This window comes from Scleropages formosus, chromosome 20 (assembly GCF_900964775.1).
Source record: "Scleropages formosus chromosome 20, fSclFor1.1, whole genome shotgun sequence".
Classification (NCBI taxonomy): Eukaryota; Metazoa; Chordata; class Actinopteri; order Osteoglossiformes; family Osteoglossidae; genus Scleropages; species Scleropages formosus.
Window position 1 is genome coordinate 11,434,464 of NC_041825.1, and position 13,821 is coordinate 11,448,284.

The 13,821-nt window shown below is 47.9% G+C and overlaps 1 protein-coding gene across 1 annotated transcript in view; it reads left to right on the plus strand.

Moving 5' to 3' along the window:
- The window catches only part of xylt1 (xylosyltransferase I), a 65,635-nt gene extending 54,373 nt beyond the window's left edge, over positions 1-11,262 (plus strand). The window contains exons 9-11 of the mRNA XM_029246844.1: positions 2,161-2,359; positions 6,301-6,634; positions 8,995-11,262. Of these exons, the coding sequence (XP_029102677.1) occupies positions 2,161-2,359; positions 6,301-6,634; positions 8,995-9,317 (856 nt within the window). The 3' untranslated portion in view covers positions 9,318-11,262. The remainder of the gene's footprint in view (positions 1-2,160; positions 2,360-6,300; positions 6,635-8,994) is intronic.
- The last annotated feature ends 2,559 nt before the right edge of the window (positions 11,263-13,821 follow it).

Sequence of the window (13,821 nt, forward strand, 5' to 3'; positions counted from 1 at the left end):
CCGTGGTTACGGTAGAGCTCTCGTACCATTGTAGGCAACGAGCATACATCGATGGCGGCCAGTCTTGGAACTTCTTGAGTGTACCGCATATTATGTACAACGGTATATAAATTGAATTGCCTAACAGCGAAGTCGTCCAGGCTTGAGTTGCAAGAGTTAAAACGGCATGGGGCCGGCGTGTTTAAACTGAGCGAATGCATGAGTGCGTGTCTGTGTGTGGATGTGTGTGCGCTGTTAAATGTGGTTTGGGGCCCCTGGTGTGTGTGTTTAGGGCGGCCAGCTGTGAAAGGACGCCGTTTTGTACAGACGGAGACTTGAGTCCTTCACAGCTGTCTGGAGAGCCCGAAGGGCAGGGCTGAATATCCGTTCTGTGCAACCCGTGCGCTCGCCTTTTCCCCAGGGAGGCCGCTGGAGGTGGGCTGGGGGAGGAGGGGGGCAACCGGCGTAAATATTTGCTGTTCTGCTTGTCAGGGTAGCTGCGGTGGGACGGGCGGCATTCGGGCTGCCCGGGAATACAGATGAGCTGAGTGCTGGCGCTCTGAGGGGAGCGGGTGTGAAGGAGGGAGATGGGCTCTGGGTTCCGGGCTGCTCTCTGGGAGGCCTCCCCGGCCCCTTCATCCCCCAGCTTGCATTCCGTCCATCTGTCTTCGTGGCAGCCCCCACCCCCCCACCACCACCACACGTCGGGCTCCCGGACACGGAGCGAGGCCCTTTCCGCCGCGGCTGCTTGACGATTCTGTGTGCGCGGGGCCCTCGGACCACGGCGGCCCCGTCAGAGCGCCGGCGCAGCGGGATGGATCTTCGGCGACTCTCATTGGAGATCTCCCAGAAGGGCAGCCATCTGTAGCAGCGTCACGGTGTAGCAACATGCCAGGCGCCGGGCGGCACGACGCTCTGTCCTTTCGCCCAGCCTCGCTGCGGCTCTGCGACGCGACGGGGCGGCGCGGACGCACGAGCTGCTCTCTTGGTTTTAAGCAAAAAGGCATAGTCGTGTAGGAAGCTCAGCGTGACTGAATTAGCAAAGGGATAAAGCAGGCTCGGGATTAGGCGCGCCGGAGCTGGATGGCGCTTGCTGTCCGGCAAAAGACCGCTGTCAGTCGATCGCTAATTTAATCACATTAACTCCCTGAATGCACAGCTGTGTATCAAAGTCAGCGTTCTCATCGCCTGTTTAATTTACATGCATATTAGGATCTTCAATCATTATAAAAGGCATGGTGTCCTGCAAATAGTACAGCGCTTAGCGCAGTTTACGTCTTTTCTTTTTTCTTTCCACGTACAGTCATTGTCTGGTTAACATCGTATGCGGTCAATGGAGGGGCTGCGATCCGAAGTACGCTTCTTAATGCTCACGTCTTTGACCAAATCTCCGAGACCCTCCAATAAAATACGCGGTGCGGTTCGCGTTTAAATAATAACATCATAAATAAAGGACATTAACATTTCTACACACTATTTGAAAATATCTTATTTTTTTATTAATTTCGCAACTCTTTCGCTTATCTTTAATTTATAATGTGTTATTAAGCAACCGAAGTGGTACCAGTCATAGGACCTCTTAAGACATGGCGTGTCGCCGAGTCGCGCGGTTAGCGGGTAAGTGCGCTTACTTTTGTTAACTGGGCAATGACAGTGGTGCTAATGTAAATACCGCCTCTGCTTTTTCAAATGCTACAAGTCTTGGAGAGAGTTTCTTGCTTTGGAGAGCGTCTGGCTGTGACGGTTCCTTTTTTGTGTGCTTGCTAGTCTACTTCACACACTCCAGGGTTCTGGCTTATGTGCTGAAAGCTGCCAGACGGTCGGGGTGCCAGGTTTCCTGATGTCATCGGCTGGGGATGTGACTGGCACTGGGTGGGGTGCGAGAGAGTGGCGGCCAGCGATGGCGGGCGGTGACGGGGCGCCGTACCTCACCGCGGCCTTGCCAGCGAGCATTAAACACGAAAGGCCAAAGAACAAGGGTCCACTGTGGAGGTAGTTGTGTTAAAACACACCCTGGATGCCCGGCGTTTCAGCCGCACTGAGATCACGCTCTACGTGAACGCCTGGGCAGATCCGGCGTTCCCGGACGAGTAAGGATCCTCGTCTCGTATCCCTGCTCTCTCCTGATATGTTATTCGTGGCGTCCTAACCCCGTGGAAACGCTCTGTTCGTGTTTCTCAGGTTCTTTCCCATGGGCCACCCGGTGTCTGTCCACCTGTACTTCCTGTCTGACCGATTCCAAGGCTACCTGGTGCGGCATCACGCCACCAACTTGGCCACCAGTAAGCTGGAGACTTTGGAGACTTGGGTCATGCCCAGGAACGTCTTCAAGATGGCCAACCAGGTCAACAACGGTGTCAACCGGCTGCAGTTTGCAGAGGTAAACGCGTTAGAAACGATCTTTGTAACCTCACTCTGTTGATTGTAGCACGAGAGCCTGGGAGTTCGTCATTGTCCGACCGTAACCCTGACTGTATTAGATTTTATTGGGGGCAGTATGTGGTCTAGTGGTTAAAGCTTCCACCTCCTGCTATAGTAACCTTGACCAGGGTACTTACCCTGAATTGCTCCATAAAAATTACCCAGTTGTATAAACGGGTAAGTCATTGTAAGTCTTTAAACATCATGAGTCATTGTGCAGAGAAGTGTCAGCTAAATAAATAAAATGTAAATGTGTGTAAAATTTGAGCATTTCTCATCTACAAAGCTAACGTAAAATAGCATCGGTCTACTAAGTGTGGTCTACATCGCCGCTTTAAGACTTGTCATTACTGAATTAATCCCGTCGCGCTGAAAAGTACTACTTTTCCCTCCTTGTATCTGCATGTTTGAAATGCATCCTCATTGTGCTTTCAGCACTGGACCTTTCTTGTCATCTCTTGCCATTCTAGTATGAAAATCGTTCCGCCTATCTTTCCTTCCATCACCCTAATGCATCTTCAAGAGCGGTGCCTTAGCATGCAAGAAACGGCATCTAAAATTGGAATAATTAAACGAAAAGGAAGAGAGACGTTGTTGTTTTTCACACTTGAGTCACCCTCCCTGGCAGGCGGAATAATTTGAAATGTCAGTGTCAGATGTATTATAGAAATTTATATTCTGCCTCCGCTTTGGACGCACATTAGCGGGATTCGGAGATCTTGAGCTGAACCACTGTGCTGAAACTGACATCCTGTGCCTATTAACCTGGCCATCTGCGAGCAGTCTGCCCTCCTGGACATCTGGAAAGGATTGGTGAGAATGTTTGTTTGCGCGGTTTGAAACGTGACGGCGCGGCGTGTCCGTCAGGGGTTGGCCGCCGCCCACGTGCGAGACGCGCTGGTCAGAAGTCGTCACCGGCTGCCTGGGTCTGAGATGCGACTGCGGATGTGCTCTTAGCCGCTGGGAAGCGGTGCTGTGAATGTTAGCGCTTCCGCCCCGTTCAGAGTGAGCTTGGGAGGGAGGCAAAGGAGTACTGATGGAGTTCCCAACACTTGGCAGGGCTGTGAAGAACCTTCTGGCCTCTTGTGAAATGTTTCCCCAACAAGGACCCAAGTAGAAGGCCCCAAGCAGAACCACCGGGTGTTGCATCGAAGCCATAAAAGTCATACTGCTAATGAACCTCATCCGTGGCTTGAGCTGTTTACGCCCGCGATGATCAGACTGGCCGGATGGGTTGCAAAGGATGCCGTACTGGGCGGTCCAAGCAGGGCCGAGCGCCAGGTTGACCGGAGAAGCCGGCCCCAGCAGAGCGCACTAAGCCCACGTTGATCGCCGAGGAGCTCAGAAGCTCTTTCCTTGCGTGGCCGCATCCGCTACCTTGATTTGGCCCATGATTTCCGCTTGTCTCTCAACCTCCAGTAAAGAAAGTACCCGAGTGAGGGCGAATTTTTAAAAGGCGCCTTAGATAGGCTTCTAAAGAACGATCGCGGGATTTAACATGTCACTTTTTTTTTTATATCGGAGCTGATGCTTTCTCCTTTTTTGGCCTCTTATTTTTCGGGCTGTATCCAGCAGTCACACCTGAAGTGTCTGAAGGGTGCAATATTTTTGCAGTATTTGTGATTCACGGTGACATGAAGAGCACAGTTACGTAAGCAACGGCACTGTCCAGCGAAGGAAGGTCTGTTTTGGCATGAGGCTGTAACTGTCATCTCTGACAGCTTTGTTTTCTGACCTTAAACAAACCTCTGGCACTTCCCTTCGGGCCCATGACTCAGTCCAAGGCTTTTCTTTACCTTGGATCAGTCACTTCCCTGATTTAAAAGGCCATAATTCCGGAGATGGCCTGGCACCCTTCCAGGTGGGCAAGCTATTATGCACAGGGCAATAAGCTTCCCCCCACGTGGAATCCTTCGCTCGAGCCTCATTACCTCTGTTTGCCGATACGAAATTCCCACAAGTTCTCGAGTCCGCGTGGTAGCCGAACCCAAAGGAATACACCTTGTCTTACAAACACGCTTTTGTTTCGGCGGCAAACCCAAGGGCCAACGCTCCCTTTCTGCGGCCGCGCCTACGAAATGCTCTAATGTGAGGTGGAGGGCCATCTCCACGTACGGCGCGGTCGATAAATTCGGGAATGAACGAGTTCCATCCTGGAATCGTGGACGCTGCACGTTAATCCTCGCAACAATTCCTGATAGCCAGTCTTGACTTGCACAAGGATTACTGCCTTCTGGTCGAGGCCTGCGAGAGGTTAGACACCTGATATTTGGGAGATGTGATGGGATTATGGATAGCTGCCTACATATCGTCCTCGATGCTTTTTACATATGATGCTCGCAGTTGTTCGTACGACATCCGTCGGGTCCTGCGCGTATTTGCGCGTCCATCTGAGTAGTTTCACTTTACGTGCGTGCACTTGGCAGACGTCTGCAAATAATTCAGAGTGAAAAGTGCACTCGATAACAGGAGATTAATGTTTCTCGAAGAGATGAGTTCTGAGACCCTTCAAGAACCCAGTGAGGGCTTCAGCGCTCCTGAGGGACAGAACGAGCTGACCGTATCACCTTGGTGGCCGGTGGCGGAGGAGCCGAGCGCTGGGGTGCACGTCGTCCAGATCCTGTACGAAGGAGCAGGAGCGTAAAGCAGGGGCGGGCCCGTGAAGCGTGGCGTGAAATGCTGCGTGGCGCGTTCGTCGGCATGTGCCGATTTATCGGATGCGAGCCTATTTATAAAGCCCGTCTCTTACTTCACGCTCAGCTTTATATAGCGCTCTTACAGGCAGGCATCGATTGGCATGCTGCTAATCATCCGGCGCGACGGTGATCAGCTTCGAAAGCCGTCGCCCGGCTTGAGTTTCTTAATGCCTCGGACAGCACTCTCGCCCCAGCTGCCCCATCTGTCTCGGAGCTGCGGCGGTCCACCCGTCCGCATTGACCTGACAAGATCTTTTACATTGCATGTGTCTGATGCTGATCCGCCGGGGGTTCGGAAAGGAGGCCTCTCTCCGCATCTGCGTCCGAGTGTTAATCGCAGTAATAACGGTTCTTGCGGTTCTGCGGCGCAGAGCAATAGGAATCGCCGGGACGATAATGTTTATGTTGCGCGCTCATAAAAGCCCCGTCAGTTCGCCTGGCACCTCGGCACTTCGCTGAATAATAACTGGGAAATTAAGTAGGCGCAGTGTGTGAAAATGTAAAAGTGATGAATCGGCTCTGTCTTTTGTTGCGCCGCAATCACACAATTTTTTTTTTTTTTTTTTTTTTTTTTTTTTTTATTTTTATTTTGGGTTAAAGGTTCTCTGTTTTTTCCTGCTCTAGTAGCTCAGGTGAGCCTACTTCAGGGAACGTCTCAATGCGCGTTCCTAACAATGCGGGCGTCTTCTGCGAACTTGACTTTTTGTTTAGCGGAGTAGCGGGACAGCATCGTTGTATTCATTAATGAAGGTATTACCTTAGAACAAAAGGAATTATAGTAATCATTGTTCATACGCAAAGTGAAAGTACCCCTCTGGTAACAGTGTGTACAAATTTTCCAGTTCAGTTTTTATTTAGTTACTGTGTGCCAAGCTGGAGTACCAGTCAAATGTTGGAGTACTTACAGGACAACCATTGGCTATAGCATAGATAGCACAGATTTTTTTTTTTTTTTTATTAAATCCGTACACACTGTTTTGTGCCTTATCAGTTTCTGTAAATACAATAAATTTTTTTTAAAAAGTCTCTTAATATTTTGAGAATTTGGATTCTTATGGAGAGCCATCCCTCTTCGCCTTAATAAAAGCGTAACAGCTTCACAAACGAGGCATTCGGGTAAATTTCAGGGCTCAGGCTTTTGACTGCCGCTGTATCTGTTGTCCGTGCTCTTCATGAAATGAGTTTGCCTTTTTCTCGACGTCAGATTGGCACGGACTGGGATGCCAAAGAGCGGATGTTCCGGAACTTCGGGGGCCTGATGGGACCGATGGACGAGCCTATAGGAATGCAGAAGTGGGGCAAGGGACCCAACGTGACGGTGACGGTGGTGTGGATCGACCCCACCAACGTCATCGCCGCAACCTACGACATCCTGATCGATGGCGGCGCCGAGTTCACCCACTACAGGCCGCCGCTGAACCTGCCGCTGCGTCCAGGCGTGTGGACAGTGCGCGTACTGCACCACTGGAGCCCCGTAGCGGAGACGCGCTTCCTCATCGCTCCGCTGGCCTACGGCAAGCATCAGCCCATCCGCCAAGGTGAGCGCACAGCCCACGCACACGAAAGTATGTAGGAATGCACATATTGTCCTACACACACGCGCATTAACACACGGACCCCCCCCCCCCCCCCACAGTTTTCCAGTTTCGTTTCAAATGTGCTGCACAACAGGAACTGCAATTAAAGGTGTCTGTGTGGAAATTACCTGCATAATTTGAAATCTGCTATTCAGTTCATGATTCAATCCAAAAAAAAAAAAAAAAAAAAAGTCAGTCCTAATGGCACGATGCGCGCTCGTCTCGACTGGTGAGTGCCTTTCGAGTGGGATCATTTCGCAGAGCAAAGCAGAAGAATATAAAGGAAGGAGCAGCCTCGGAGAATGAACGGATCAAAATAAAACCGGGTCCTTTTAATGACCGCAGAAAAACTACTCCTTTTGTCAGGCTTTGTTGGGTTTTAATTTAGTCTAGTCATCCATCAATTTGCTATACTTTAATTAAAATAATATAACTGGATGTTGGAGTACAAATTTTACAGACGTGTGACTAATGGCCCCGTCGAACAGACCGAAGCACTTAAAGACAACCATTGAAGTGCTTATGGAAAAAAGTGGAGTATAAACTATGAAAGAGCAGGGGAATTAGAGTATTGTGTCATTTGTGGCAAATGTTTCCAATCAGGTAATATATTTTCGCTGCTTTACTCATATTTTAATTCAGTTTATGTTTATTAAGCTCTGTTAGGCACAGTGGCACAGAGCGCTGAGCAGTTGAACACCTTCACCAATAACACAAAGCAACAGAATTTTTCAAAGTTTTGGTTATGTAGGTATTTGTGTTGATTATGATTAGTTGTTATTCTATGCCGTCACTTTTAGTCTGGTACTTTACAGCCATTGGAAGATTCTAGAAGGTACCAGGGCTTGCTAGAGAGTACCGGAGTATTCTAGAAAGCATCAGTTCCTAAAAGGTACTGGAATATTCGGTGCTAAAATTCGCCAAAATTTGTTCATTTCAAGAATGTGGAATATTTTTCTAAAAACTGACATATAGTACGAACTAACGTCAAAAGTACGTTTAACCTAACAAAGCTGAATGGAAAATGCAAACACTCGAAATGATAAAATTTCTGTTACATTGTAAGTGATGGAAGAAAAACACTGCGACAGAAAAGCTGCTTTGAAACATAAGAAAGCTAAGTGGCAAGCGAGGAGAGGAAAAAGAAAAAAAAAAAACTCCCAAAGCAATGAGAGAAAAATAAATGTCCAAATACCAGTGGGAGCTCAGCTTTTGTAGCCTTTCTAGTGTGTCACAGAGGGCCTCTGTAGGGAGACTCTACATCTAGTCCAAGCAGTGCAGTTCATTTACTTAATGCAGAAATGGCGTCAACAAAGACTGAAGACATAATCCAGCTGGCGGCCAGCTGTTCCAGTGGGTATCATAATCCAGTCATCATAATCCAGATGTCAGGCAGCTGTTCCAGTGGACATCAGTGTACAATCACAGCCAGATTTTTTTTTTTTGTTCTTGCTCATTTAAACAATGACGTTTCTTGTGTGCCGCACTTACTGGGACCTCAAAGGCCTCTTGTGTTTCCCTGGCGACCCGGCGCTGGCCCGCGAAACACTGCTCTGTCGTGAGGGCCCGAGTGGCAGCGGCAGACATGCGGAGAGACGGTCTTCGCCGTCTGCACACCGGAGGCCTTGGAGCCTCTTTACAACAGCCCTTACCTGGTTTACATCCATGGGCAGCATTGAAGTGTCGTGTAAAGTGTACCCCTGACGTGCAGAGCTAATAAAAGTTGATGAAACGGGTCTGCCTGGTGGATCGCTGCAGCACGCGGACACGGAGGCGTGCTCGTGCCAGGTAACACGGGGGCGCGAGGTGGGAGACGAGCCACTGGCACACAATGAGCGCACTGAGGGCCGCAGCTGAGCGGTAGGTGTGAGGAGCGCTGTGGAATTTACATCTTTACCTTCAGCTCATTACCCTCTGCTTCCCGTGGACCCGCACTCATCTTTTTTTTTCTTTTCTTTTTTTTTTTCCCCTCCCCTTGTCTGGCTTTGAAAAGACTAAAAGAAGGAACAACTAGTCATCGTTTCCAAACTCTACTGAAGTCAGGAGTATTGTGCAGCTCTCATTCAGATTGATATTGCCTTACCTGCCTTTTATAGGCCTGGCAGTCGACCAGAATGGAGGAAGCAGGGGCATCCATAGATCGTTTTATTTTATTGAATTCCAGCATGACAAAATGGAATTAAAGCCTCAGATAAGAAGGAGGCCATTTTCAAACTTATTATGCCTCTCCATCTGTAATGCTTAAAGCAAATCTCTCTCTCTCTCTCTCTCTCTCTCTCTCTCTCTCTCTCTCTCTCTCTCTCTCTCTCTCTCTCTCTCAGCCGATGCCCTAAAACTCCACAACGGTCCAGCCAAGAACAGCTACATGGAGCAGAGCTTCCACGGCCTGAACCCGGTGCTCAACATCCCTGTACACCTGGGCCAGGTGGAGGCAGCCAAGCGCAATGCCGCCCTCACGGGTGCCGAGCTGGAGCGCTGGCTGGACGGTCTGGTGGGGGAGGCCTGGTCCGCGGTGGACGTTTGCACGACGGGGCCCGGCGCCTGTCCCGTCATGCAGGCCTGCAGCAAAACCATGTGGAGCTCACTCAGTCCTGATCCCAAATCCCAACTGGGGCCACCCCGAGCAGATGGACGCATCAGGTAGCGCCCTCTGTCGGCCAGGAGGATCCCCTGCTATTACTGTGTACATTGAGTTTTAATTTTATATTTCGATGGAAGAATTTTTATTTTTTTTCCTCATCGCTGGTAAACGTAAGAGCATTACAGTATTACACTTATTATTTTTTGAATGAATGAGGTAGAAAACATCCCATAAGAAAAGACAGCAATGAATTTAGGTCTTCAGATTGTTATTCTTTTGGTTTGTTCCGTTTTCCTTCCGATATTTATTTTTTTTCTAAGATTCTTAATTTCGCGTATCTGAATAAGACAAAAATATAGCATGACAGAATGTCTCATCCGAGTTTGCTACTGAATCAAAGGAAGAGGGAATGCGAAGCTGGTGCACCCAAGAGCAATGAACGGACACTGAATATGCGGACCAAAAGGGAATCCATTTGGCCTTGCTGTCACACGCCGAGAACAGCGACGCAGATCGAGTGAAATAGCTCCGATCCAAGCCTCGACGAACCAGGCAACAGGTGTGTGGCGGGATCATAGCACAGCACTTCTTGGTGACCGTCGAGGTCTGGAGTGCGTAGATGGGTTAGCAGTCTACCCAGCCTTTTACTGAAGTGCTACACCCATAAACCCAAATGTGCCAGGAGTCTCCAGAAGTGGGTTGGGTTTATATATATATATATATTTTTTTTTTTTTCTTCTTTCATTCTTGCAGACTGCCCAAAACTTGAAGTGCAGATGTGCCAGCTGTGCTGGTATTCCGGGAAGAAAAATCCTTAGATCTTGATTTTAGTTACTGTGTACTCCTTTGTTTCGAACTATAGGGAAAAGTTTTAAAGGAGTAACTGTATGGAGGGAATGAGTAAAAAGTTAGCTATTTATTTATAAGTTTATATATAAATACAGATAATTTAGTCAATGACTAATGACTACACGCTGCTTTTGCAGCTTGGTGAATATTTTTTTGTAAATGAACTGCCTTTATTTACAAAGGCCATTGCCCCAAACTCTGTATGTAGGCAGATGCCTTTGTGTCGGTGTGGTCCAGTCAGCATAGGTATTCTTGTCTAGTCATTGAAGTGGCTGTTTCACGAGTACATCACATGTAAATTAAGTGCTGGGGAAAAAATGTCAATTGTTCCATCATCTCAGAATTAAAAACAAACAAGTAACAAGCAAAAAAAAAAAAAGAAAAAAAAAGAAAAAAAAAACCTATAACACGGAGTTTAATGTTGTGTTGTGAATTTCTTACAAATGAACATTGGTCCCGGAATGTGACTCCGATTTCGATGCTGTGATACAGTGTATGTTTGAATTATTTGGTTCGGGTTGGATAGAAACGGGCTGCGGCGTTAGCGGGAGCCCTGAGCTGTCAGCTGATAAAGACAAATGTCATGTCGTTGGTTCCAACACCGATAACCTTTCAGCGCTCTGCTGGTGTGAGGGAGCCGATTCTCTACGCTCTGCACCTCTGTAGACGCCGGTGGAACTCACCGGCAGGGAGAAGAAAAAGGATTCTTCTGCAAATACGTCCCTGAAACTCAAGATTCTTGGTATGACCTCAGTCGGCCACCTGACCTTGAACCGGTAAAATTATTAATTAGATATAAAGTGTCTTTAAATAGTTCTGCGTAAACATATGCTGTATTTCTAGCAGGTGTGCCTTGAATAGAGTAGGCGTCGATCATACCCATCTGCTCTGCACAGATCCGGTATTTATTCAGTAACCTATAATCTGCGTATATTTCATGACATGATTTTTGTCGTGCAAAGCTTTATGGGTTTGAAGGCAGAACATGGTTCAGGGCTTTCTGCGCTCTCCCACGGGCAAACTCCAGTAACCATGAAATATCCAGAGCGTGAGGACCTCGCAAGTAGACGCTTAGCCCTTCCTACGACACGTTCCCCATGCCATCCTGCACGCCACGCAGGCTCCCGCTCGCCCCCCGCACGCTTCGCGGCCTCCCTTGGACCGGAGCTCGGGGAAGTCTGGCCGCAAGGCCGAGCGTAGGCGATCCTGCGTGCGGGCGCGGGGGCCAGACGAGCAACCAGCGGGAGCCCACTGCGACACGGGAGAGTCCGTGTTCCCGCGGAGCTGGGGCGTCCCGGGGGCGCGAGCAACGCGGTGTGGTAAAGCACCGAAGTTGTGCGAACCTGAGCATTTCCGCAAGAGCAGGAGAGCGAGGAGGAGCGCTCGTAGCTCGTGAACATTCCTCGCTGTCGGATGGGATTCTTGGGGAAAAGAAAGGAATCCCTCCTTGCATTGTGTGAAATATCTCCGTTAGCAGGTGAACAGCGGAAACCGTTGTAATGACCGGAGTAAATGCGTCTGAGGGCTTTTGATTGTGTCATCCTTAACATCCTTTGATGCGGCACAATGAATCATCAGACTCGCTTAGTCCAAAACCTCTTTCTGCTCCCTCATTTTTCTCCGCTCACGTTTCGCTGTGGGAAAATCTCGCGCTCGGAGAGAACAACAAAAGGATACGCGCCCCAGGAAGAATTTAGCTGCGCGGGGCTGTTTACATGTTTTGAGTCTGGGCAACTGAACGAAACATCTCATTTCCATTCTTGTTATTTCGTAAAGGTCATCTATCCAGGGGAATCGATAGTAATCCCACGTGTGTGAGAGATGTGTTACTGAGCAACTCGGAGGCGGTTGGCGATGCCCGAGAGTCCAACGGAGGTGAGTTCCGCAATAGGCCGCAACGAAAGCGGTTCGGATTGCGGCAGCCCTCCGTTCTCCGATTGTCCCGAATATCGCTTATTTTGAAGAAATACCTGAGTTACTGTGTTAAATAACTATTTTGTCATAAGAGATATACATGGGTAAAATGTATATAACAACTATTTTGTAATGGGGGAAAAAAATGTTTTGAGGGATATTGTAAATACTAATTGACGAGGAACGAGACGATGCGATTCAAACGTGGGCTGAAGACTCACGTTAGTATATTAAGATGTGTGAGATACGTTATTCGTTCAGACAGACTGACAGCTCTGCGAGGAATCCGGACGTCGCCGACTCGCTTTCGTAGTTATTTCCCTTTCGGAGAGTGTCATGCAAAATTGTTCTCATTGCTGGAATATTTTGTTGAGGAAGCGTTGCACAAAATCATTTAATTCCCATGTTCCCTCTGTCACAGGGAAACTCTGTGCCTTAGCTGTTGTTCTGTCTAGGCAACTCTTAACTTTCTGTACATGAACAGCTTTTTTTTTTTTTTTTTGTTTGATTTTACATAAAATGGAAAAGTACTGAATTAAAAGTAATTAAGCAAATTGTATTATACCAAAAAAAAAAGATGTCTGCTGTTGTAAATATGCCTCTTTTTTTTTTTTTTGACTGCTGAATTTTAAAAGTAAAAATAACCTTGCAACGCTGTGTTTATTCTTGGGCTCCCTACTATGAACCATCATCATTAAAACAGGACCGCGGTAGAACAACAGATGGGAAAGCGAACGTGGCACGACCCCTTTCCCAGGTAAATTTCTTGGTAACTTCTCCGGAAACTTTCTGCTTGTTGAGCAGACCCGTTGTGCCAAAAACACACAACGTAGATTCTGTTTTATCTGATGATTGATGGAGGCTTCCGCTATCTCATCAGCCATGTCCCTCAGGGATCCCAACTTTAGTGCTCCTTGTAATAGCGCACAACAGAATTTAGCCTGACGACACAACCCCCCCATCCCTCGCCCCCTCGCCCCCTCTCCCACAGCTAAAAGGAGCAGAAATAACCTTTCAACACACATCATCCGATTTTGTCCTTCATGCAGCAAGGTGGAAATGGCTGATAAAGGAGGTGGCCTGGAGAGGGAGAAGAAATGTTCTTGGTTGTGCGCTGGTGCAAGCATTTGAGAAGAAATAATCGGAGACACGTGCGGGAAGGTGCTCCTTTCTGCTTCTTCCCGAGGGCTCGTCTTACGGGTCCCGCTGCTCCTCGCAGCTTTCTCGAAGATCGTGGAACATTCCACGACATTGCAAATATGGAGGAACATATTTTATAGCTCCAGCATGTCAGGAAAAAGGGTCCTGCCTTTCATAGTATAAAAGAGGGGCCACTTGTTGGAGGAGCAAGAAAGGTACCACCCAAAAGCCAAAAGAGGAAATTAATGAAGATACTCTGAAGCTGATTGATAAAGGTGTAACCCCTTCATTCCTGTGGAGGGTAGTTGAATGTTAACTATAACTTCTAAATGGCAAATCTTTGGGTGTGCCATAAAAGAAGAATGAATAATAAGACATGCAGTGTATTATACAAAAACATGACTCAATAGCATTATGGAGTATTTATGGAGAAACTTGACAATTTGGCCACTTCTCCAGGATTGCTGCAAGGACATGCTTGGAAGTTATTTAGACAAACTGTCCATCCTCAGTCTTTTTATTATTAATAGTTTATCTATCTTTCTCCAAAGCAACCTACAATGTTACACCTGTATACCTAGATGGTTACAATTATTTACCCAATTATACAGCAGGGTAAATTAATGCTGACATTTCAGGGTAACTTCCTTGCTCAAGGGTGCTG